General features: G+C 35.2%; 1 protein-coding gene across 1 annotated transcript; it reads left to right on the top strand.

Moving 5' to 3' along the window:
• Positions 1–138: 138 nt before the first annotated feature.
• Positions 139–27,255, top strand: LOC138309712 (hepatocyte growth factor-like protein). The gene is made up of 4 exons (XM_069250930.1): positions 139–751; positions 8,299–8,389; positions 9,494–9,679; positions 26,668–27,255. The coding sequence occupies exons 1-4, from the start codon at positions 434–436 to the stop codon at positions 26,901–26,903; spliced, it is 831 nt and encodes a 276-aa protein (XP_069107031.1). The 5' UTR covers positions 139–433; the 3' UTR covers positions 26,904–27,255.

Raw genomic sequence — 27,255 nt, 5'->3', positions numbered from 1 at the left:
AGGTGTAGAAAATGCATGTGATCTTTAAAAGTACACGTGGTACGAAAGGTCATCTGAACATGACCCCTTATGCTATGGTAGTATTTACCCGTCAGTATAGTGGGGCAGTTGCAGGATAAATCATCACATTCACTGATGAAATATTAATTGTTATAACGGTGTCAGCCGTCCTATCATACCATCTAAATGACTTTAGTCAAACGACAGTCCTCACCTCACATATCGTTAGGGTATGAGATAGTTGATTCAACTATAAATATTTCAGAGAACATTAAGTTCATGAGCAGGCCAATATGCGTTAGAAGTATAACTTTAAAATGTTGCTAATGATGGTAAATTCGATATTTGACCAATTATCACGCCCCACAGAGTAGACAACTGCTGACTTTTGACAAAACATGACCAGTTTAATGCGAGGAATCGAAATACGAACATGAGACTTGTAAAGTACATTATACACGTAATTTTAGTGTTGGTGTATATCTCATGTGTCCTTCCGAGCTGTTTAGACATACCTCTTATTTCTGACAAAAGACTGGAGTGTTATGGAAACTGTAAACATGTCATACCAGGAGAATGTTCACTCTTACTTTGTCTAAGGGAGTGTCTGCTGTTCTCATTCTGTACGGCTGTCAACTACAATCAGGGTTTCTTGAAATGTGAGCTTCTCCACCTACATGGTTCTCTTCAGCCTGAAATGTTGACAAACAACAGCGACTGGAGGGCATTATATGCCACGAATATACCAGATGTAAGTAGGGATATAGGGGCAGCTGCAGGGCAATATATGCCACGAATATACCACATGTAAGTATGGATATAGGGGCAGCTGAATGGCAATATATGCCACGAATATACCAGATGTAAGTAGGGACATAAGGTATCTGGAGGGCAATATATGCCAGGAATATCCCAGATGTAAGTATGGATATAGGGGTATCTCGAGGGCAATATATGCCACGAATATACCAGGCGTAAGTATGGATATAGGGGTATCTGGAGGGCAATATATGCCACAAATATACCAGGCGTAAGTATGGATATAGGGGTATCTGGAGGGCAATATATGCCACAAATATACCGGATGTAAGTAGGGATATAGGGGTTTTTAGAGGGCAATATATGCCACAAATATACCAGATGTAAGTATGTATATGGGGCAGCTGGATGGCAATATATGCCACAAATATACCAGATGTAAGTATGGATATAGCGGCAACTGGTTGACAATATATACCACAAATATACCAGATGTAAGTATTGATACAGGGCAACTGAAGGGCTGCCACAAATATACCAGATGTAAGTATGGATATAGCGGCAATTGATTGACAATATATACCACAAATATACCAGATGTAAGTATTGATACAGGGCAACTGAAGGGCTGCCACAAATATACCAGATGAAAATATGGATAAAGCGCCAACTGGGAAGGTAATATATGCAACATATATACCAGATGTAAGTATGGATTTAGGGGCAACTGAAGGGCAATACATGCCAAATATATACAAGATGTAAATATGGATGTAAGGACAACTCGTGGGTAATAAATGCAACATATATACCAGAAGTAAGTATGGATATAGAGGCAAGTGAAGGGCAATATCTGCCACAAATATACCAGATGTAAGTATGGATTTAGGGGCAACTGGAGGGCAGTATATGCTACAAATATACCAGATGTCAGTATTGATACAGGGCAACTAAAGGGCTGCCACAAATATACCAGATGAAAATATGAATATAACGCCAACTGAGAGGCTAATAAATCCAACATATTTACCAGATGTAAGTATGGATAAAGGTGCAACTGAAGGGCAATACATGCCACAAATATACAAGATGTAAATAAGGATATAGAGGCAAATGAAGGGCAATATATGTCACAAATGAACCAGATGTAAAAATGGATATAACGCCAACTGGGAGGTAATATATGCCAAAAAATATACCAGATATAAGTATGGATATCGGGGCGATGAAGGGCTACATATGCCACAAATGTACCAGATGTAAATAAGGATATAGGTGCAACTTAAGGACAACTTATGTCCTAAATATATGTACATATATGTATAAGGATATAGGGGCAACGGAAGGACAATACATGCCACAAATATACCAGATGCAAGTATTGACAATGGGGAAAAAAGAAGGGCAATAAAAGCCATAAATATCCCAGATGTAAATAAGGACATAGCGCCAACTTGGAAGTATTATATGCCTTAAAAACCCGATGTAAGCATGTATATAGAGGCAACTAAAGGACAAATATACGCCACAAATATACCAGATATAAGTATGGATATAGCACGAACTGGGAGTTAATATATGCCAAAAAATATACCAGATGTAAGTATGGCCATAGGGGCAACTGAAGGGCAATATATGCCAAAAATATACCAGAAGTAAGTATAGATATAGGGGCAACTGAAGGACAATATATGTCAAATATTCCAGACGTAAATAAGGATATAGGGGAAACTGAAGTGTACTATATGCCACATATATACTCAGGAAAAGGTAGGTGTACGAGGGGAACTGGAAAATGTCTTTTAGGTTTGAGTTATCAGGTGTAACGTACTATCAACAGTTAGGGTCATTTAAGTATTGTTTGTGGCGATATATTTGTTCATGCATTGGTGTGTATATGTAACATACATAGGGTGATCTAGAATATCCAATAGCGTGCATTCAATGCTTCTTTATATATTTAAAGATGCTCCACCGCTGTCAAATGTCACTTTTTTTTTCGTTATCATAAACCGAAGAAGTATTTTTTTCAGTTACAAAAGCTACTTTTTTTTACACCATTACCACCATTGAAAGGTTTTAACTTCTAAATATTGAAAATAATTAATTGCATCTCGAAATGATTCTATGGCACTATGTTCTATATGGAGTATTGATTGTGCATGCACCAAAACAAAATAAATAATTATTTCATATTACTATTTTTTGTGTTAATTAGACATATATATACACATTTTCACACCAATTACTGTTCAATTGATGAATACCACTTATGCTCTGTCGGCGGTAGAGCATCTTTAAGTAGTCACTCCAGTTATAAAAAACATACAAAAGATAAAGTTAGACAATAAAACTAATACGTCTGCAAAGTATGAAATATCATTCGATGGATCAGCAGATGATTTGGCGGCAAATAACAGGTTCGACCAGTTTCTGGTGCGTTGCCATGGTCAACCGACTATACGATATGACAGTAGATGATACAATATCATCGATAAACAGGATGTACGAGCATAAATATAACACTTCAACCCATTTCAATCATCTTCATAAGGATACATGTTCATATTGATCAATTTTAAGAATATTTAAACATTCTAAAAGATATTGAAACATCTATAACCATTTTTCCTCATTTTGTCATAGAAAAACATTTAATTTTTTTTAACATATTTTTCTCAGCTTCTCTAATTATAAACTTCCCATATTTACCGAAAAGTTCGTTTTCGCATAATTATTAAATACTTAAATTAAAATATTGATTCTTCACGTGTACACGTTTAGAATAGCTCGGAAATCTCCTAACTGTTACGATCTGTTTTGATCTGTACTGGTATTGTAAATGTGGATCAACTAGGTTTTCTGATATCACTCGAAAGTTGGAAATAGAATTAACCGTTGCGGTTCTTTCAAAATGTGTAATATTTCATGCGACATTTTTAAGCTGTTCCCAACTTGGACATACAGTTGATATGAAGCCCACTCGGAAGAAAGATACGTATATTGGCGCTTATCAATAATACTTCGATAACAATCATTCAAATTCAAAACAATACACACATATCTTTTGAATTTCCTGCTTGCGCTTAGTGTTGACGTCACCAAGTTCAATAAACGGAACAGTCATAGCATCAGCTTCTGAATATAGAAAACAAGAGGCCCATGGGCCTTAACGGTCATCTGACTATTAGTACAATACAACATAGGCGTTTAAAGATTTTAGCCTATTTGAGCCCCGTGACCTTGAATGAAGATCAAGGTCAATCCTTTGAACAAACTTGGTAGCCCTTCATCCCAGCATGTCACAGGGCCAATATCAGTACCCTGGGCCTTCTGGTTCTTGAGAAGAAGTCATTTAAAGATTTTAGCCTATTTGAGCCTCGTGACCTTGAATGAAGGTCAAGGTCATTTATTTGAACAAACTTGGTAGCCCTTCATCCAAGCATGCCACAGGCCTAATATCAGGTCTCTAGGCCGATTAGTTATTCACAAGAAGTTGTTTAAAGGATTTTAGCCTATTTGACCCCTGTGACCTTGAATGAAAGTCAAAGTCATTTATTTGAACAAACTTGGTAGCCCTCCATCCCAGCATCCTACAGGCCAAATATCAGTACCCTGGGCCTTCTGGTTTTTGAGAAGAAGTCGTTTAAAGATTTTAGCCTTTTTGACCCGTGACCTTGAATGAAGGTCAAGGTCATTCATTTGTACAAACTTGGTAGCCCTCCATCCCAGCAGCCTACAGGCCAAATATGAGTACCCTGGGACTTCCGGTTATTGAGAAGAAGTCGTTTGAATGAAAAGTTTACACGGCGCACGGCGCACGGCGGACGGCGCACGGCGCACGACGACGGACGGTGCATGATGACAATAGGTCATCCTGACCCTTCGGAATGATAGCCTGATGTTCCCCATCACAAAGGAAACTGAAAGTAGAATGGAGATATATCACTTTGTCAATAGTGTATTGATGTTTTTATGAATCTCTACCATTATATATAAGCATCCATACTCACACTGACAATTACAAGAAATACAACTTTAAGTGAATCCCAGTCTTTTTGTGACTTCTTGAACTGCAATGAATGTATAAGTACGCCAGAGCGTAACTGACAAAGCTAATATTGCATTTAACTTAGCAGCACAACATACAGGTACTGTGCAGTGGCAATATAATTTTGGGAAGGCTGTGCGGCAAGAGTATGGAATCTGTTACGCAAGATGCTTGCGGTTTTTTGGGGGGCATTAGTTACTGGGGTATGTTCTGGTACGAGTGCTGAGGGCTGGGTTTGTTTTGGTTGATTGTGGTACAGCTTTAAAACATCTCATCACTATACCATATTGCCAAAGTAATCATCCACAATCGACCTCGTCCCAGGAACAGTAATATAGACTACATATGTTTGGGAAGAGGAAGTCAATGATAAAGCTACCATAAGGAAATACAAAGATCTGACCGCCTGCCTTACAGATCATATCTGTCAGACAATAATCTACATTTAATGCTTACGTGGTCTTAAGATGGTATTACCAACTATTCTTAGGCCCCTGTATATAACGTGTAGTGCGTGTGAATGCTGGTATGGTTTGGGACGTTACCTATTTTGTTACTTTGTGTACCGTACAACACACCTCCCAGTATGTTTGCTCTATGTTGAGTGTGTGTTTTGCCACCAAAGACTCCGCACAACACACCTCAAAGTCTAAAGGATCTATATTTAGTGTGTGGTATGCCACCATATACACCGTACAACACACATCCCAGTATATTTACACTATGTTGAGTGTGTGGTATGCCGCCAAATACACCTTACATCACACCACCCAGTCTTATTGTTCTATTTTGAGTGTGTGGTATGCCACCAAATACACCGTCCGACACATCTCCCAGTCTAATTGTTCTGTGTTGAGTGTGTGGAACGCCACCAAAGACACCGTACATCACATCTACCAGTCTAAAAAAGTATTAGTTGAGTGTATGGTATGCTACCAAAGAGATCGTACAACACAACTGTATTTTTATTTGTTTGAGTTTTACGGCCCATCGACAACTAAGGTCATTTAGGGCCAAACTACAAGTCAGGCATTAATATCAGGATAAAAGATCAGGGTAAGAAAAGGCAAGTAAGGATTAAAACACAGATTGTAAACGTTTATTTGATAAAAAAAAGGTTTGCATGGGATAAAATAGTTTTGGCTAAAACACACGAGAAAACTCATGCAAAATGTTGATGAAACGATGAAATGTTGAGTTGATACGATGATATGATGAGAAAAACGTTCATATTTTATCTAAAATACCGATTTCTTTGAGATAATTAAAAATACGATTATGTCTCACGGCATGAAACAAAGTGTACATGTCGGAGACATCGTAGTGCTTATCTCGTATGTGCTTAAAATCAATACAGTGCACTAAAATATGCTCCACTGTGAGAGGAGAATCACATGCATGGCATGTGGGAGGATCCTCCCCTCTCAATAGATAGGAATGTGTAAAATATGTGTGTCCAGTTCGGAGCCGAGAGAGAACAACTTCCTCTCTGCGGTCTCTCCGACTGGACAGTTTAGGATTAAGTGTAGGTTGAATTTTAAACAGTTTATTGTGTTTCGGTAGACCACCTTTGCTGCCAATGGTGTTTGATGGCTGAGTGAATTGAAGTTTGATGTCGGTGTATTGTAGTTTCAAATCTGTTTGTGCTAGGCGAAGAGCAGTCTTAGCTGCTTTATCAGCCTGTTCATTCCCCTTTATACCCACATGACTGGGAATCCAGAGATAAGTAATTTTAGTTTTAGAAGATAATCGAAATGTTCGGATTAAAAGATTTTAGATTAGAGTATTTCTACATCTTGATTTCAAAGCCTGAAGAACCAAAAGAGAGTCTGAACAGATGACTGCCTTTTCAATGCGGTGTTCTTCGATGTAATCAAGAGCCAGACCGATAGCACAAGATTCCCAGAGAAAATGGAGGCAACATCTGGAAGTCGGATAGAGGAACAGTGATTAGATGTACAGCATGCTGCCGCAACATTATCACCACCTTTGATCCGTCAGTGTAGATCTTAACATGATCAGGGAAAGCCCTAATGCACTCCCGAAAGGAGGATTTATGTTCTTCGGGTAATGTACTGGACTTTGCCCTCTCATGCAAAGATAAATTGATATCAGGTGTTTGAATGAGCCATGGTGGTACATCCGATACGGTGTACTCGTCAATGGTGTCGAAATTTATATTTAGTTCCTGCAAAAAATTTGAAATTCTGATGCCAAATGTTGGTATGAGCTTTTGATTTTGTCTTAATTTGTCCTGGTGTTGTGGATTAAATACCAGATCGAATGCGGGGTTTTTGGGATTGAATTTCAGTTGGGCAGCATACTGTAAGGATAATTTCTTTCGTCGATCGTCTAGAGATGGCTCATTAGCTTCCACATGGAGACTCTTCACATGTGTTGTTCGAAAAGCTCCAAGTGCCACACGCAGTCCCTGACACAACTCCCAGTCAAATCGTTCCTGGTTGAGTGTGTGTAATGCAACCAAAGACACCGTTCAACACACCTCCCAGTACTATTGTTTTAATTTGAGTGTGTGGTATGCAACCAAAGACACCATACAGCACACCTCCCAGTCTTATTGTCTATGCTGAGTGTGTGGTATGCAATCAAAGACATCGTACATCACAACTCCAAGTCTTATTGTCTATGCTGAGTGTGTGGTATGCAATCAAAGACACCATACAGCACACCTCCCAGTCTTATTGTCTATGCTGAGTGTGTGGTATGCAATCAAAGACACCATACAGCACACCTCCCAGTCTTATTGTCTATGCTGAGTGTGTGGTATGCAAGCAAAGACACCATACAACACACCTCCAAGTCTAATTGGCTATGCTGAGTGTGTGGTATACCACCAAAGTCATCGTATATCATACCTTCAAGTCTAATGTCTATGCTGAGTGTGTGGTATGCAACCAAAGACACCGTACATCACACCTCCAAGTCTAATTGTCTATGCTGAGTGTGTGGTATGCAAGCAAAGACACCATACAACACACCTCCAAGTCTAATTGGCTATGCTGAGTGTGTGGTATACCACCAAAGTCATCGTATATCATACCTTCAAGTCTAATGTCTATGCTGAGTGTGTGGTATGCAACCAAAGACACCATACAGCACACCTCCAAGTCTAATTGTCTATGTTGAGTGTGTGGTATGCAACCAAAGACACCGTACATCACACCTCCAAGTCTAATTGTCTATGCTGAGTGTGTGGTATGCAAGCAAAGACACCATACAACACACCTCCAAGTCTAATTGGCTATGCTGAGTGTGTGGTATGAAACCAAAGACACCGTACATCACACCTCCAAGTCTAATTGTCTATGCTGAGTGTGTGGTATGCAACCAAAGTCAACGTACAACACACCTCCCAGTCTAATTGTTCCATGTTGAGCGTGTGGTATGCCACCTAGAATCGTACAACACAACTCCCAGGCCAATTTTTCTATGTTGAGTGCGCGGTATTTCTGTTTTATATTCCGCAGATATTGGCAGGTGTATGTGGTGGTCATCATTGTCAGTCCGGTGAAAAATGTGTGGAGCTTACGTCACAAAACAGCGTTTGCGTCAGCCATGGTGAGTTAGAATTCAGTAACATAGATTTATAATGGTGATGCAACAGGTTTCTTCTATATATATATATACACACACATTTATTAGATATGCTTCGATTTTTCACTCTTCTCATTAGCTAAAACGAGCTAATGTTACGTGACGTTCAATATATAGCATATTGGATCGGTGTTTATGTGAGCTTCATTACACAAATCTTGAGTTCAACAGGTTAGCGTCAAATGACATTACACCCTTTGAGAATATGTTTTGACATTTGCCAAAGAAACTACATATCTAATATAATATATAGTCATCTGACTAACTTGGCAACAGTCATATAGAAAACTAAAAAGATATATAATGTCATGATGGTCATCTTCGATTTGGGATCAACCTGAGATGTAATGAAATTTTATCGAGAAGTACTTGAGAAAAAGTTCAAAATATGTTTTCAAGTCGGATTTGACGGCTAAATTGCATTTTGGATCTACCCGAAAAAGAAAAACACTTTGTCAGGACCATGTGAGGATCAATCAATATAACTAAAGCAGTAGTTCAAAATGTGTTTTCAAGATGGCGGCTGTGGCAGCCATGTTGGATTTTTGTAAAGTTAATACATGAAGTCATCGCTTACCTGTTCAATATTGTTTTGCACAGTAACGCATTGAAAGGTACGTTTGATGTCTCGCATATATAAAATAGTGTTGTGTGCGGTATTTTAGGAGACTGTGGTATACCAAAAGAATTATCCTAAAAGCTTGATCAATCTGATTAAAACACAGATCCTTATAACCACTCCGTTCAATAGTGATAATATGGATCTGTATTTTAATCAGATTGAAACTTGATAGTAATATTTTCTTTATCGTATGAAATCGCACGCTTATTTTCAAAGCCGGATTATTTCCAATTCATTTACTTCGTAATTCGGGTATAGTTTATCTCCGAGATCATATGTTTTATAATCGCTTCAATACAATAAATACTCATGCATCGTTCATTTCGGTATATTGATGAATCAAAACCAGTTTTTTATGTCCCTGTTAGATATGTACTCTCTTGTAATAGTGTATAAGAAAACCTTTCTGACCCTGTTAGAAGAAAACCTTTCTGACCCTGTTACAGGTTTAATGTTAACCCCTGGTATGTATGGTGATCTGCTGCCCAACACCAGACTCTACCACCCAGGGGACGACACCAACATCACCATGTACGAATGTACGGCACTCATGGATCCGCAACCAAAGGAGTCATTCCCAGTAGCCAGGATTGTCGACGGAATTTACACTCAAGCATCTGTTTCATGTTCATGTAAGTCATTATCTCAATTTCTATATCAACATGTAAGGAGCAGTTAATTTTATTTTTTAAGAAAACAGAAAGGACGACGTGTGGAAGGTTATATTTTCAGTAACTGTAGTAGCCATTGTAACCAGATAATTATTCTTGACATCTACAATGTAGTTTATTTGACACATAACGTGTTGCAATATTTATCACTATGAAAATATATTCGAGAATTAAAATTGGTCAAAATTCATATGTAATATTTAGATGTAATTTACATTCATGCGCTTTCTGGTTTCATTTTTGTAAAAATCAGAAATTGGCGATTTGTAGTATTATCACTAGTTTTTATGTCCATGACTTCGTTCAAAAGTCTAAAGTGTGTATGGATAAACATAGTTATTACTGTCGTTATCTGTTGTGTAGCTGGTTGATTTGTCCAATATATGTGAGAAGAATGTACACTCCTGGAACAAAAGTACACGGTATAAACATATAAATACTACTGGAATTAACAACAAACATTTCAGACTTTTTTCCTAAAATGTACATTTGCATATTCTGTCAAAATTAATAACCTACACAATAATTTCTTCAGATTAGCCTTCACCGATTCAAACTTCAAACACAAATGTAGGTCTGTAGCATACTGACATATAAATAGCTACAATGTTTGTTTTTAAAAAAAAAAATTTTTCATTCAATTTTTATCATAATAAACAATACAAGACAATACAAAACATAAACTTGCATATCTTTACATGCATGCGTACGTATAAATGTACATGTATATATCATACAGAATATAGATCATGATTAATTCAGTAGGTCTAAGTTGAGCATTTTACTTTCTATTACAGTTTAAGTAGAGGTGGAATTATGTAGAAATTTGTTTTTAAATAAAGGAATTGCGAAATGTATAACCGCATTGAACTTTGTTTAAATACCTAGTCTACACGCACACACCCTCACGTACACACTATCAAACTTACATACATATATAAACAGTATAGTTACATACATAATATCTACCCATAAACATACGTACACACACACATATTCATGCATAAATATACCTGCACATGACATGTACACATACATTTATACATGTACACAAACACACATACCCTCACTCACCCATATGCATACACATACACAAAGACGCGAAACAAAACTATTATTACATGGGGACGGGGGACAGGGGGGAAACAAGCCTGAGACTGAATTATTGCTATTAAATAATATAGCATTGATAAATAACTAGTTACTATTTTTGTAATCATATCATAGTTTAAGATCAGATGCAATATGTACATTATATATAAGTAACATAAAAATTTATAAATGAAGCCATTTTTCCAATTTACTTTGCAAATCGATGCTATTTCTATACACTTTTATGTTTTTTCATTTAAAATTTATGTGATTTTAGTTCGAAGCGTATATGGTTTTTTAAGCTTGTTAAGCCGATTTCATTTTCAAAACATTTAATCTTAAATATGTATTGTTTTATAATAAGTAAAATATGATTGTCTATAATTATGTCAGCATCACAGAAGCTTAATGTTCCCAAAATAAATTCCTGTTTTACCCAATTAACTTCAATATTTATGGCTGTTAGCGCATGTTTAAATTCTCTCATTAAATTATGAACTTTATCACATTCCCAAAACAGATGTGCAATTATTTCCAGGTGAGTTTTACAAAAAGTGCAGGACGGGTCTAGTTTTATTCCCATTTTATGTAAAGGAGTGTTTGTTATTATGATTTATTCTATATTGTAGCCATCTTAAATTTGTGCTATGTATGGTTCTAAAAGGACTTGTGTATATTTCTTTCCATTTATTTTAGTCTATGTTAAAAGTTAAAGACCATTTTTGTTGTGATGTAGGTTTGATTTCATTTTGACATAACACTCTATATATATCTTGAGCACCCTTCGACTTCCTCAGTATGATGTTTAAATTTAGAGGTATATTCGGTAAACACACAGGCATTTCAGAAAGGATAGGATGATGTTTGCTGTTCTCGTATTGTTTTACTGCTGAGATTATACTGAAGTATGTCAAAAAATTGGATCTAATACCATATATATCATGAAATTCAACAAAATCATAAAATGAACCATCTTCTTTGATAAGATCGTATATGAAAAATACACCTTTATTATACCATTCATTATAGAAGACTGGTTTGTTATTAATTCTGATATGTTGAGTATACCATATTGGATTTTTGCATATGTGATCATCATATATCTTAGATGAATCTATTGTTTGTTTCCATGCTTCGAGAACATCTTTCCAAAATAAATTAGTACATCCATCTAAGGTTTTTCTGAAGTTTACATGTTCAACAATTAGCTAGTGAATACTTATCAATATATTTGTCCAAAATGCACATCCAACTAACCTCATCCTTATATATTCTTCTTACCCATGTTGCTTCAAGAGCTGTTATAAAAGATTTTAAATTAATCATTTTCAAGCCACCCTCTTTGTATGATTAAACAATGATGTCATGTTTAATTTCATCTGTTTTTCCACTCCATAAAAATTCATATAATATGCTGTTGATTTTCTTTATATAAGAGTCATGTGGTGTTGGAAGTGCTATAAAGAGCTGATTAAATTGGGAAATAAGTAATGTTTTTATCACAGTTATCTTACCAATTGGAGAAAGATTTCTTTATTTTTTGTTATACCCCATGAAAGATTATATTCTGTGGTGTATTTATCATTACTGTATTTTATACTGCCAATCCAAACTACCTGGGTCTTGGTGAAATTCATTTTGAGACTTGAAATTCTGGTATAAAAGTTAAGTTGTTGTATTTGTTTGTTTGTTTGTTTGATTAATTAACGTCCTATTAACAGCTATGGTCATGTAAGGACGGCCTCCCATGTATGCTGTGTGTTGCGTGTATGTTGCGAGGTGCGTGTTTTGGGAGACTGCGGTATTTTCATGTTGTGTCCTCTTGTGAAGTGGAACTGTTGCCCTTTTTATAGTGCTATCTCAATGAAGCATGCCGCCGAAGACACCAAGCAACACACCTCACCCGGTCACATTATACTGACAACGGGCGAACCAGTCGTCCCACTCCCTGCATGCTGAGCGCCAAGCAGGAACAGAAACTACCACTTTTATAGACTTGTGTCTCGGCCAGGGGACAGAAAGTAGAGGTCAAAGAGTTTTCTGAACCATGAAGAATCACTGTTGTATCATCGGCAAACTGAGAAATTAGAACTTCTTTGTCGTTCATAACAATACCTTTTATATCTTAATCGTTTCTCAATACGATTGATAAATTTCCACACAGAGAATAAAAATATACGATGAGATTGGGTCCCCTTGTCGACAACCAGTTCAATAGCGAAGAAATTGGATAAGTTTCCACCTATATTAACAGCAGAGTTAATGTTGTTTTGAAAAAGTTTGTTCCAATTAATGATAGAGGGTCCAAAATTAAACAAGAGGCCCAGAGGGCCTGTATCGCTCACCTGGTTTTTTGTTAGTAATTATCACAAGACTCTGACAATTAGAAAAATAAGCAAAATTGACTCCCAAAGTTTAATTTTGAATCACAACCATACAATGATGCTATTGATACCATACAAATATGCTATCCAATACATAGGTTCAGAGACAAAGTAATTTATATGAAAATAGTAGCCTAATTGACCTTTTGACCTCGCATCTATTGCCGTCTAAGGCCCCGGGGGTCAGCCCTATCATTTGTACAATTTCAAATCCCAACCCTATAAGGATGCTACCATTGCACTATAAGTGCTCTTCCATTCTTAGTTGCAGAGAAGAAGTCGTTTATATGGAAATAGCTAAATTGACCCCTTTTGACCCCACCCTTCAGGCCCCCGGGGGGTCAGCCCCATCATTTACAAAATTTTGAATCCAAACCCTATAAGGATGTAACCATTGCATTATGAGCGTAATCCCATGTTAAGTTGCAGAGAAAAAGTCATATATATATGGAAATTGACCACTTTTGACCCCGCCCCTCAGGCCCCCGGGGGGTCAGCCCTATCATTTGAACAATTTTGAATCCCCACACTATAAGGATACTACCATTGTATTATGGGTGCTATACCGTGCTTAGTTTCAGAGAAGAAGTCGTTTAAATGGAAATAGCCAAATTGGCCACTTTCGACCCCGCCCCTCAGGCCCCCTGGGGGTCAGCCCCATCATTTGCACAATTTTGAATCCCCACCCTATAAAGATGTCACCATTGCATTATGGGTGCTATACCATGCTTAGTTTCAGAGAAGAAGTCGTTTATATGGAAATAGCAAAATTGGCCCCTTTTGACCCCGCCCCTCAGGCCCCCCCGGGGGTCAGCCACATCATTTGTACAATTTTGAATCCCCAACCTATAAAGATACTACCATTGCATTATGAGTGCTATCTCATGCTTAGTTTCAGAGAAGAAGTCGTTTATATGGAAATAGCCAAATTGACCCCATTTGACCCCGCCCCTCAGGCCCCCGGGGGGTCAGCCCCATCATTTGTACAATTTTGAATCCCCACCCTATAAGGATGCTACCATTGCATTATGGGTGCTATCCCATGCTTAGTTTTAGAGAAGAAGTCGTTTATATGGAAATAGCCAAATTGGCCACTTTTTACCCCGCCCCTCAGGCCCACGGGGGGTCAGCCACATCATTTGTACAATTTTGAATCCCCACCCTATAACGATACTACCATTGCATTATGAGTGCTATCTCATGCTTAGTTTCAGAGAAGAAGTCGTTTATATGGAAATAGCCAAATTGACCCCATTTGACCCCGCCCCTCAGGCCCCCGGGGGGTCAGCCCCATCATTTGTACAATTTTGAATCCCCACCCTATAAGGATGCTACCATTGCATTATGGATGCTATCCCATGCTTGGTTTCAGAGAAGAAGTCGTTTATATGGAAATAGCCAAATTGACCCCTTTTGCCCCGCCCCTCAGGCCCCGGGGTCAGCCCATCATTTGTCATTATCCCAGAGCCCTCAGGGGGCAGCCTCAGCCCGGGGGTCAGCCCCATCATTTGTACAATTTTGAATCCCCACCCTATAAGAATGCTACCATTGCATTATGGGTGCTATCCCATGCTTGGTTTCAGAGAAGAAGTCGTTTATATGAAAAATAGCCAAATTGACCCCTTTTGGCCCCGCCCCTCAGGCCCCTGGGGGGTCAGCCCCATCATTTGTACAATTTTCAGTTAGTAGCCCATAAGGATGCTACCAGTCAAATTTTGTTGAAATCCGACCAGCGGTTATGGAGAAGAAGTCGATTGTTGACGGACGGACGGACGACGGACGACGGACGACGGACGGACGACGGACGACGGACGCCACGGTATGGCATAAGCTCACCTTGGTCCTTCGGACCAGGTGAGCTAAAAATGATAAGGTTTCTTTGATAAAATTCCAGGAAACAGAGTCAAATACATTTTCGAAATCAATTAATAATAAAAGTCTAGGTAAATATTTTCTTCAGTGTATTGCATCAAATCATATATCAAACGCGTGTTTTCACCAATATATCTACCTTTTCTATCCAGTTTGATTATTACTTATCAATTTAGTTATAAATGTCTTTATCCTCTCTGCTATTGTACCAGAAGCTAATTTGTTAACAGTGTTAAGAAGTGTAATAGGTCTCCAGTTTTTAAGTTTATTACGGGGTTTTATCACCTTTGGAATACATGTAATTATACCTTGCTTTTGAGTAACAGACAATTCTGAAATTGAAAGCCATGATAAATTGATCTAAGAATGAAATGACCAAGTTGTTTCCAAAACACTTTAAAAAATTCTGCCGAAAATCCATCAGAACCGGGACTTTTATTATCTTTCATTTTCATTAGTATTTTCTCCATATCTGTAATAGTGATAGGCCTTTCCAACGATAAAGATTCAAGGGGAGATAACTTTGGGATTTCATATTGGTCAAGCAAATCTTCCAAGTCAACATCTTGTGAATTGATATTCATTTTGTATAGATTTTCATAAAAGAATCTTGTTTCATCAAAGATCTCATTCTGATCAAAAATTACTGTGCCATCGTCTTTTTCTATCCGTGGAATGATTTTGTTGGTGAAATTTCTTGTTTCTAATTGACAGAAATAACTAGTTGGTTTCTCTCCTTCACTGATCCATTTTGCCCGAGAGCGAATCATGTTACCGTTTTTTATTTGGTACAGTATGAAATGCAGAGATTACATAACTATCGGCCGATTCATATGATAGATCTGCAACAGTTAAAAAAACACTCTATATATTAACATGTTTATTTATTACTATTTTATATTTTGACTCTATATATTCAAAATATAGAATGCCATAGACTTATCAGTTATCTATATACTAGTAGCTATATAGCTATGCGGATATATTATTTATATATATGTAGTCCTATATAGGTATGCATCTGATAGCACCTGACAATCCTTTCAATTCTCATAACTATTCATTCACATGCATAAACAAATGTATGTACTGGAACATGTAGGATATTTTAAAAAATTATAATGCCTATAAACCAAAGTCAATACTATGCGACTACATGTCAGATATATGTGTGATGGAAACTTCAAAGAGTTGTCTGTGACAAGTTACTGATGAAACTTTATATTCACATATTATGTTACCTCAGTACTAGTGTAGTCTATACACTACTTGTAGTTCTGGTTACTGATTACACTCGGATACTTATATCTGTTATATCATGTCTAAAATAATCTGTAATTTGCTTCATGTACATGTAATATGTTAAAAACCTTACTTATACATGTATATTAGTTCTTAACAACTGTGGAAACGTGTACACATATAATGATATATAATAATTATAAAGTCAGTAAATTAAAATATACCTTGAACTTCCACTATTGAAATTTGAATCTTTAAATATGTCAGGAATCCCATGCTTATAACCTTATATTTTTTTAGAAGTTTTATATATATCATACGATCGATAATGTAAACATACGATATATTCGATGATCTCTCGTACACTGCACATATACAGGACATGCATGTGTACATGTGTGAGCTTCTAACTTCACGTTGTTTTTGTTATGAAATCGTTTTTTTTAGCGGCTAATACAAATAAACCAAACCCACACATCTGTCACAAACTAAATTCAATTAAGTCTGACATGTTCTAATATGACAAACCTCTCATTTTTTCGCAGTCTTTTTAAGTTAAAAATAAATTAATATTTTTTCTTCTTTTCTTTTTCACCTCTATTCAATTTAAGGTATGTGTTTTTAGCTTTTGGAATACATGATTGATATTCCTAAAGAAAGGCAAACTGAGTCTTGGTTAATTAGACGCTTTGTATCCCTTGTGTTGATCATGTGTGTTTTTTCCACTTCCGAATCTGTTATATGGATAAAGAACATTGGAAACGGTATTTTAATCTTAAGGTATGTTTACTTTTCGTTCTGCAAATACGAAATCTTATCACTCACGATCTAAATCAATATCCATCCAGCCAAAAACAGTGTTTTACCAAACTGAAGTATTGTTGCTGCATAAATACAGATGTGTCCTGTAGATTTCCTAAATCATCTGCTGACTATGGTTAAGTATGCTAATATGATAACTATTCACTACAGGACACATCTTATCTTTGAGGGTACATATATAATTGATTTAATAGTAGAGTTGAATCGATGTTGTTTATTAACATATTACCATATATTCCACCCAATATATTTTTTAAAACAAACATACTTTTTCAAGTATAACTATAACTCAGATAATTGTATTTACATGAAATATACTAAACAGCTATTACTTTATTTATGTAATGATGTAGAGTTAAATCCAGGACCTCATTGTAATCTTGAAATCTCTCATTTAAATGTTAGGTCACTCAGAAATAAAATTGATATTATTGAAGCAGAACTCTATGATAAAGATATATTATGCTTGACTGAAACTCATCTCACACCAAATATCCCAAACTCTGATATAAACCTAAATTCATTTTCTGATAATATTCATAGGCTAGATAGAAAGACTGGGCTAGGAGGTGGAATAATTATATATTGTAAAAATACTATAAACACTAAAAGAAGAGAAGACTTGGAACATGAGGATCTGGAGCTCATCTGGTTGGATATTTTCATCAATAATAAAAAAATATTATTAGGATGTATTTATAGACCTGAATCAAATGTTGAATATTGGAATAAGCTTGATACAGTTCTTGATGAGGTTTATAACAAAAATACAGGTACTGATATTATTATAACTGGTGATATAAATGTAAACATGTTAAATATTCCTGACAACCACTATTTAAGCAGACTATTAACAAAATTTAATCTCACCAGTATAATCAATGAACCTACAAGAGTAACTGATACTACTTCCACTGCTATTGATATACTTTTTACTAATAACATTAATCTAATTAGAAATACCTTAGTGAGTACACCAATATGCAGTGATCACTCAGTTATCCATTTTACTTGTTCCTACTCTGTATTCAAACAAAAAATCTTATAAGAAAACTATCTTTCTCTACGATAATGCAAATTTCATACAGATGAATTCAAATATCAATAATGTAAACTGGGATGTAATTACACAAAACCTTGACTCTAATGAATTCAATAAGCTTTTAACTGATACTATAAATGAACAAATAGATCTATTTATTCCATCTAAAACTATTACTGTACGCCCAAATGATAAACCATGGATGACCAATAATATAAGACAACAAATTAGAAAAAGAAACAGATTACATACAAGAGCCAGAAATACTAACTTACAGACTGACTGGGCAAACTTTAGGCAAAGTAGAAATGAAGTCATAGATTTAATTCGAACTGAAAAAAATAAACCATTTCGATAAACTAAAAAAATCCCTTCAAGATCAGTCCAATTCCTTTAAATAAATGGTGGAAAATTGCCAAATCGGTTATGAACTCTAGTAATATATCACATTCTTTGCCTCCATTATTTGAAAATAATTGCTATATACATCACCCTTTGGATAAAGCAGAGTGTCTTAATAACTATTTCAGTTCAATATCTACTTCATCTGCTAATTTAGATCCATTACCACCTTTGGAAAATACCTTCCCCTTTAGATTAGATAACATTGTTATTTTAGAACAGGATATTAAAGATCAACTTGATTTACTTAATGAAAAAAAACCTCCTGGTCCAGACAACATGATACCAAAAATAATTAAACACCTAACTCCTTCTCTTATACACCCTCTTACTCTACTGTGTAATAAAACTTTAGAAACTGGAGTTATTCCATTATCTTGGAAAACAGCTGATATCAATGCAATTTATAAAGGAAAAGGGCTTGAGAGTAATGCTTCAAATTATAGACCAATATCTGTAACACCATGCTTTAGTAAAATAATAGAAAAAGTAATTTTTAAATATATGTTTAACTATATGAAAGAGTGTGATATTATATCAAAGCACCAATCAGGATTTTTGCCTAAAGACTCTACAGTTAACCAGTTACTAGATATTTATAATACGATAGTGCATAATTTGGATAAAAACAATGAAATAAAATTTATATTCTGCGATATTAGCAAAGCTTTCGACAGAGTCTGGCATGAAGGATTATTATTCAAATTAGAGTCTTATGGTATAAAAGGAAGAGTGTTACAATGGTTTCGAAATTATCTTTCTGATCGAAAACAAAGAGTATCTACTGAGGGTTTCCTATCTTCTTTTAAAAATGTCAATGCCGGTGTACCACAAGGTTCTGTCTTAGGGCCATTCCTATTCTTATTATATATTAATGACATAACTGAATGTGTAAATAGTAAAATTAAACTCTTTGCTGATGATACTTCACTTTATGAAATAATAACTGATAACCATGTAGAAATTGCAGATAATCTAACCAATGATCTAAGTAATATTAATAATTGGGCAAAGAAGTGGGACATTAATTTTAATCCTTCAAAAACAGAAACTGTACTTTTCTCAAGAAAAAGACATATATTCAACCCTGATATTCTTTTTGCAGATGATATTGTAAACTCTGTTCTATTTCATAAACATTTGGGGGTAACTTTCAGTAGTGATGGTAAATGGTCCAAGCATATTAATAATATTTATACTCAGGCCTCTAAAAGACTAAATATTTTAAGATTACTAAAACATAATGTAGATAGAAAGAGCCTTTTAAAAATTTATACATCCTTTATAAGACCTGTTTTAGAATATGGGGATGTCATTTGGGATAATTGTACAAACCAAGATAAAGACTTATTAGAATCTGTACAGATAGAAGCAATAAGAATTATAACAGGCCTGAGAAGAGGAACGTCTCATAATAAACTTTATGCTGAAGTTGGACTTGATTCACTTGCATTCAGACGAAAACTACATAAATCAATATTGATGTTTAAAATTGTAAATAATGAATCCCCTAGATATCTTACTAATTTGATTGATCCATTCTTTAATGATAATAATAATACTCCTTACACGTTAAGGAATAATCGCCTGTTTAATACCCCTCTGTAGACATGAATTATACTCCCAACAGCTTTATTCCCTCAATGCTAAGAGAATTTAATCAAACAGATATAGAACTCATATTTAATAATTCATTAGAACAATTTAAAAAAAGTATTAAAATTGATAATGATATTCCTACCACAGAAGTTTCCAATATTTTTAAATATCATGGCGACCGTAAATATAATATTATTCTGTGCCAGCTACGAAACCAAGCAAGTAATTTAAACTCTGATCTTTATCATGATCATCTAAGAGAATCTCCAGCCTGTTCCTGTTATTATACCAATGAAAATTCACATCACTTTTTCTTTGACTGTAGGCACTTCTATGAACAGAGAGCAGTTCTTATACAGGGAATAAATAACTTAGGTTTACCAGATAATCATTATCATTTAAACATTGAAACACTATTAAATGGATGTAAATTTTGCAATAATGATATTAACAAAGATATTTTACAATGCGTGATTGAATATATATGCCATACTAAAAGATTTGATTACTGATAAACACATATTTTATATACATGTATCATAGCCCTCTGCATATATAAGCAAACAAAAACAAGTAACAAGTACCCATATCTAATTACTTGATAGTCAAAATACTATCTAGCAGTGCAATTAAACATCTAAACTATTGTATATGTTAATATTTATTTCTAATTTACTCTAACTATCCTGGCTGGATGGATACTGAATACTGCTTATCGAATATTGAGAAACTTTTATACTATAATAATTATCTAATTGAATAATCAAACTGTACATATTAGAACCATAAATGTTGGTTAACTCCAATTGATTAAAAAAATTGCATTCAATCTCATACCAATTTTTTTCATATTCAACTGAAGACAAAATGCTCATTTGTTGTCAGACTTTCATACATATATTCCAAAGGGATGGGTCATTGTGCATAAGCACGGGGACTTTTTGGCCTAATATCTCAAGGTGTGTATGTATGTTAGTCTGTAAATAAATGAGCATGATTCTTATCCCTATCCAAAAACTACAATCACTAGGAATATGAAATCCAAATAACTAAACTTGTTCTGAAACATTTTCTACCAAAAATAAAATTGGAGTTATCCCCCTTTAATCAGTACTTATTAATATTATTATCACAATACTGTAATTAATTCAATTTATTTGTATATATTTAAATATATGTATAAATTAATTGCAGAATGAATTCATGTTTATACTTTAAAATAAGATCTGGAGAGGACTTAAATAGGCGTAGCCTGATGTCCGATCCTATTGATGTACATAATATCAATAAAATATTGTTGAAATTGAAAATCAATTATTTTTAACTTGTGCTTTCTTAATTGCTGTAATTCGTGTTATTTTTTGTATAAAGCATATTTATAAAGTCATTATTTAAAGATACATTCTTTTATAATTTCTGTATATCATCTATCAGTTTTTTTCTCAGAATCATTGCATATTTTCTTTTTATGACAAGAGTAAGAAATAGTTTTACTTCTAATTTCAAGTAGTAGAGATTCCAAAAAACAACTGATCATCTATTAAAAACATTAAGTTTTCCATAGGAATATTTTCAATATTGTCAATATTGTATACTGGTAATGCATACTGTGTTTTTATTTTTACAATTACGGATCTGATAGTTTCCAAGTAATCAGAATCTTGAAGTAATGAATTGTTCATTTTCCACAGCCCTTGAGAAATTGAGTGATCAGATCTATACCCTGGCTCAATTTTAGATGCAGTTAAACTGGGAAGGAGTCCATCAGATATAAAGATGTAGTCTAAGCGTGCTTGTTTCAAAGGGTTTCTTTTGCGCCAAGTAAATCTTTTTACCTCAGGCACTTTGGTAGACAATGTCCTAAACTGAAAAATGAAAGTGTATTAACTGAAAGGTATAAACAGCTCTAAACGCCATTGTCGCAAAGACGTTTCACATCAGCTTACAGTTATACAAAGGAAAAAGACATTTATTTGAAACAGTAACGGAAACAAATAGCATTCAAGATTTTTTATACCGTGGAATATACAGGCTAATCAATCTTGGATGCTACACACATGTACTCACTGTCCAATCTATTAATAGCTCTTTTTAATGGATCACATATTCATTACTATTATTATAATACATAATATACACGTATGGGTCAAATCAGTTTCTGAAACACCATTATTACACTTAATACTCTTCACGTTCATATTTACTTAATTATTGCGAAAAAATATGAGTAAATAAACACCAAACATATGAATTGGTATGTATTCTAGCACATTTAAAGGTCTCACTATTGGATAGTATGTATGATTAATTGTAGTGTTGATTTCCCAATAATAATATTTTGATCTACTTCAATCAAAGGTCAAGGATTGTTTTTGCAGAACTGAATGTTAAATGATTTACCAATAAAAGAAGTGACAGAAAAGTATATAGGCCATGGGCTAGGAGGGTCCCACATGCACCCCCCCCCCAAACCTCCGAACCAATATTTTTCTTAACCCTTATGACCCACTGATCACAAATCAAAATGTTAACATCGCATAAGTTGGGATGAACTTCCGGTTATGACGTCATCAAGATGGCCGCCATCTCGAATTTCACTAAAAATTGAAAAATAGTCATAACATTAACATTTTTCAACCGAAGGAGACAAATGAGGTATCAAAATGACCACAATAGAACAGCAAATAGATATCAGGACCAACAAATCCAATATATGTAGTGATTTCTACGCAAGAAATGAAAAAATCGGATTTTAAGCTCAAAAATGGTGATTTTTCAGCAAATTTTTCATATTTTGTTTGACGCAGCAAAAATGTTTCCCAACAGCAATCTATTATTTCTAATAAGGTTTTGACCACTTGTCAATCAGTTTAAGCAACAAAAATAACCAAAACCAATGTTAACATCGTAGAAGTTCCGGTTATGACGTCATCAAGATGGCCAGCATCTCGAATTTCACTGAAAAATGAAAAATAGTCATAACATTGACATTTTTCAACTGAAGTAGACAAATGATGTATCAAAATGACCACAATAGAACAACAAATACATGTCAGGACCAAATAATCCAATATATGTAGTGATTTGAACGCAGGAAATGAAAAAAATAGTATTTTAAGCTCAAAAATGGTAATTTTTCAGCATTTTTTTTTCATATTTGGCTTGACGCAGCAAAATTGTTTCCCAACAACAAATTATTATTCACAATCAGTTATTTGACCTCTTATCAATAGGTTAAAACAACAACAACAAAAATATATAGAAATGCAAAAGAGAATTGTTATACCATCATTAAGTTTACAAAACATCACCGGATTCGGCATATGATTGTTATTTTTTTCCAAACCGCTAACACTACAGTTTCCTGGTGTCTTGGAATTTCCTTAATATAACATTGGCTATTGACGATTTATATCTTAAAAAATTTGAATTTAAAGTTGGCTGAATATCTAAGTGCGACTTCAAAATAATCCATTTTCATGTTCGAAATTTTGTAGACTAGTAGCCTCTCAAACTGAATTATTACAGCAAAACGCTAACTAATAGCTATAGGGTATCAAATTAAAGTTCCGTAAATACCATGACACTTTTCGAAACATATTGTGTCTTTTAGAATGAGCACATCCATTGTTTATTTCCTGTGTATAACGCAAGGAAATATAAGATGGTTACTACAGTGTCACATATTTCTTTCACTAGTTCTTAATGCTAATCATTTTCGTTATGCGTGCTTTCTCGCCAGAGTGTCGTCTTCGACCTCGGTGACCTGATGTGACATTACATTACCGGGTTACCATCGTGGTTCTAACTTGTCAACTGTCCATGGTCAGAGTTAAGATCAGAAACATCGGCTTCAGGGATGTGGGAGCTCTTCCTGTTTCCAACCTAGTTTCACCTAGATTCACATATCGTATATGATGTTCCAGACTTCCCCGGCATGATGGAAAAGACACCAGATCAACATTCTGCGGAGGGTTGAGTTGGTTCTCCTTAATTCGTATGAAGCACAATTCCTCATTCTTGTGGACCTCAGTGACCATAGGTGGCACAGGTGGATTCTTTGAGGTCACAAATGAAGTCTGCAGATGTGACACAACCAGCACCTTCAAGGGAGTGGGAAAAGTCAGACCAATGAAAAACATTTAACATTTATGCCCTCATTAATGACCTCGATGATATCACCTGTGCCATTTATGGTTGCACGAGGGTCCACAAGATTGATGAATAGTACTTCATACGAATTATGGAGTTATGTGCTAAGGAGAACCAATTCCACCATTGGAAGAATGTGCATCTGGTGTAATTTCCATTATGCCGGAGAAGTCTGAAACAGCATATACGTACGATATGTTAGAATCTGAAAGAGATCCCACATCCCTGAACCTGTTGTTCCTGATATGAACTCTGGCCATGGATGGGTCATAAAAGGCTAGAACAACACTGGTAATGCAGTGTCACTTGAGCTCATCGACATCGAAGACGTCGATCTGGCTTTCGACGAATTGGATACTGATATCTCGAGTACTCTGATTCGGACTGCATGTACCAGCTACCAGATATGCCGAGTCTCTTCAGTGGATAGGTCAGTGAGGCGAGAAAGCACGCACAATGATAATGGTTATCATTGAGAACCAGTGAAAGACATATCAGTTACATTGTAGTAACCATCTGGCATTTTGCTTATGCTATGCATAGGAAATAAACAATGAATGTGCTCATTTTCAAAGACACAAACGCTTTGGGAACTGTTAATGATATTAACGGAAACACAGTCTTAGCTTAGGTTACATTTGTTACGCTATCAGTAGGTGTTGTATTATTTTTGAGACGCTGCTAATCTACAAAATTGAGGGTATAACAATAATTCTTTTTTTGCATTTCTATATATTTTTGTTGTTGTTTTTGTTTTTACTGATTGATAGGAGTTTAAATAACTGATTACGAGTAATAATTTGTTGTTGGGAAACATTTCTGCTGCGTCAAGCCAAGTATAAAAAATTTCCTGAAAAATCACCATTTTTGAGCTTAAAAGCTTATTTTTTTTATTTCTTCCGTACAAATCACTACACATATTGGATTATTTGGTCCCGATATATATTTGTCGTTCTATTGTGGTCATTTTGATACCACATTTGTCTACTTTAGTTGAAAAGTATCAGTGTTATGACTATTCTTCATTTTTTAGTGAAATTCGATATGGTGGCCATCTTGATGACGTCATAACCGGAACTTATACAACGTTAACATTGGTTTTTGTTGTTTAAAATGAATGATAAGTGGTCAAAACACTTATTAGAAATAATAGATTGTTGTTGAGAAACATTTTTGCTGCGTCATACAAAATATGAAAAATTTGCTGAAAAATCACCATTTTTAGCTTTAAATCCGATTTTTTCATTTCCTGCGTAGAAATCACTACATATATTGGATTTGTTGGTCCTGACATATATTTGTTGTTCTATTGTGGTCATTTTGATACCTCATTTGTCTCCTTCGGTTGAAAAATGTTAATGTAATGACTATTTTTCAATTTTTAGTGAAATTCGAGATGGCGGCCATCTTGATGACGTCATAACCGGAAGTTCATCCCAACTTATGCAATGTTAACATTTTGATTTGTGATCAGTGGGTCATAAGGGTTCAGAAAAATATTGGTTCGGAGGTTTGGGGGGGGGGGGGTGCATGTGGGACCCTCCTAGCCCATGGCCTAATATTATAGCTATAGGCCTATCAATTAAATCTGATACGGGCGTGAAACAATACATAAAGGTACGGTAAATCGCAGACTAATATACGGGTTATAATTCAATTTTGCTTGTTACGAGCATTTTCATTGGCTTAAATATTTACTTTATCAGCCCATAAAGAAAAAAATGGCGTCGCCGTTTATAACGTTGCTTCTGATTGGCTGAGATGACGGCGTAATGATTTCATAGACAAAAGAGTCCCATAATGAATTTTGAATATTGAAGAGATTATCTTTAGTAAATTGAATTATAAGGATTAATTTGAATATATTTTTTATGTTATGGAGATATAACACAAAAATCTGAGTGTACTCTCATCATAAACCGCTTCGCGGTTTATTTAGAGTACACTCAGATTTTTGTGTTATATCTCCATAACATAAAAAATCTATTCAAGTTAATCCTTAAATAATCTCGGATTTTAAAGTTTGCATCAATTATCTAATTAGCTATCAGAGCTGTTGTGGTTACGATATATAATTAACATATGATCATTTACTTTATTAGAGTCTAAATATATTTACCTGATATAGAGCTTATACACATTTTATCAAATTCTGATTATTGAATGTTACAAACGTTCTAGAAGGCATATATACCTAATATCAGGCATGTAGCATGCTGACATAAAAAGCTACAAGTCTATTAAGAAGAATGACCTTGACCGAAATTCCCTGTCGGTGAAAAGCCGTCAAATTTGCCAATGACAATTTCTAATTTTAGAATTGATGGTATTTTATTTTACAGCCGTCGACTGTTTCGATCCGTCCCTATCATACGAGGGAAGCGTTACAGCGACTGTGTCCGGAATACATTGTCAGCGGTGGGATACGTCCGTTCCTCACGTACCTAATTATAATCACGATCGGCATGATCTGAAGAATTTCTGCAGAATTCCAGCAGATGACAACGAAATCAGACCTTGGTGTTACACAACTGACCCAAACGTTCGCTGGGAGTACTGCCCAATCATTGATTGTTAACACGACGGACTAGAACACTTGCTGTGAGTCCTGCCCATTGATTGATTGTCAACACTACTGACTCGAACATTTGCTGTGAGTCCTGCCCATTGATTGATTGTCACCACTACTGACTCGAACATTCGCTGGGTGTACTGCCTAATCATTGGCTATTAACACAACTGATACAAACATTCGCTAGGAGTACTTCTAAACATTTGGATACATATTATATTATCTCAATTCATATGAACAAATGAATCCTATTTAACATGTTTTGATGTTCAAATATATCGTCTTTGGTCTTACATTGGCTCTAGTCGAGACTTCTGCTTTCGAATCCTTGAGGGTAGCTAAAACTGTATTTCTATGA

This window comes from Argopecten irradians, chromosome 15 (genome assembly GCF_041381155.1).
Source record: "Argopecten irradians isolate NY chromosome 15, Ai_NY, whole genome shotgun sequence".
Taxonomy (NCBI): Eukaryota; Metazoa; Mollusca; class Bivalvia; order Pectinida; family Pectinidae; genus Argopecten; species Argopecten irradians.
This window is presented reverse-complemented; position numbering and strand designations above follow the sequence as displayed.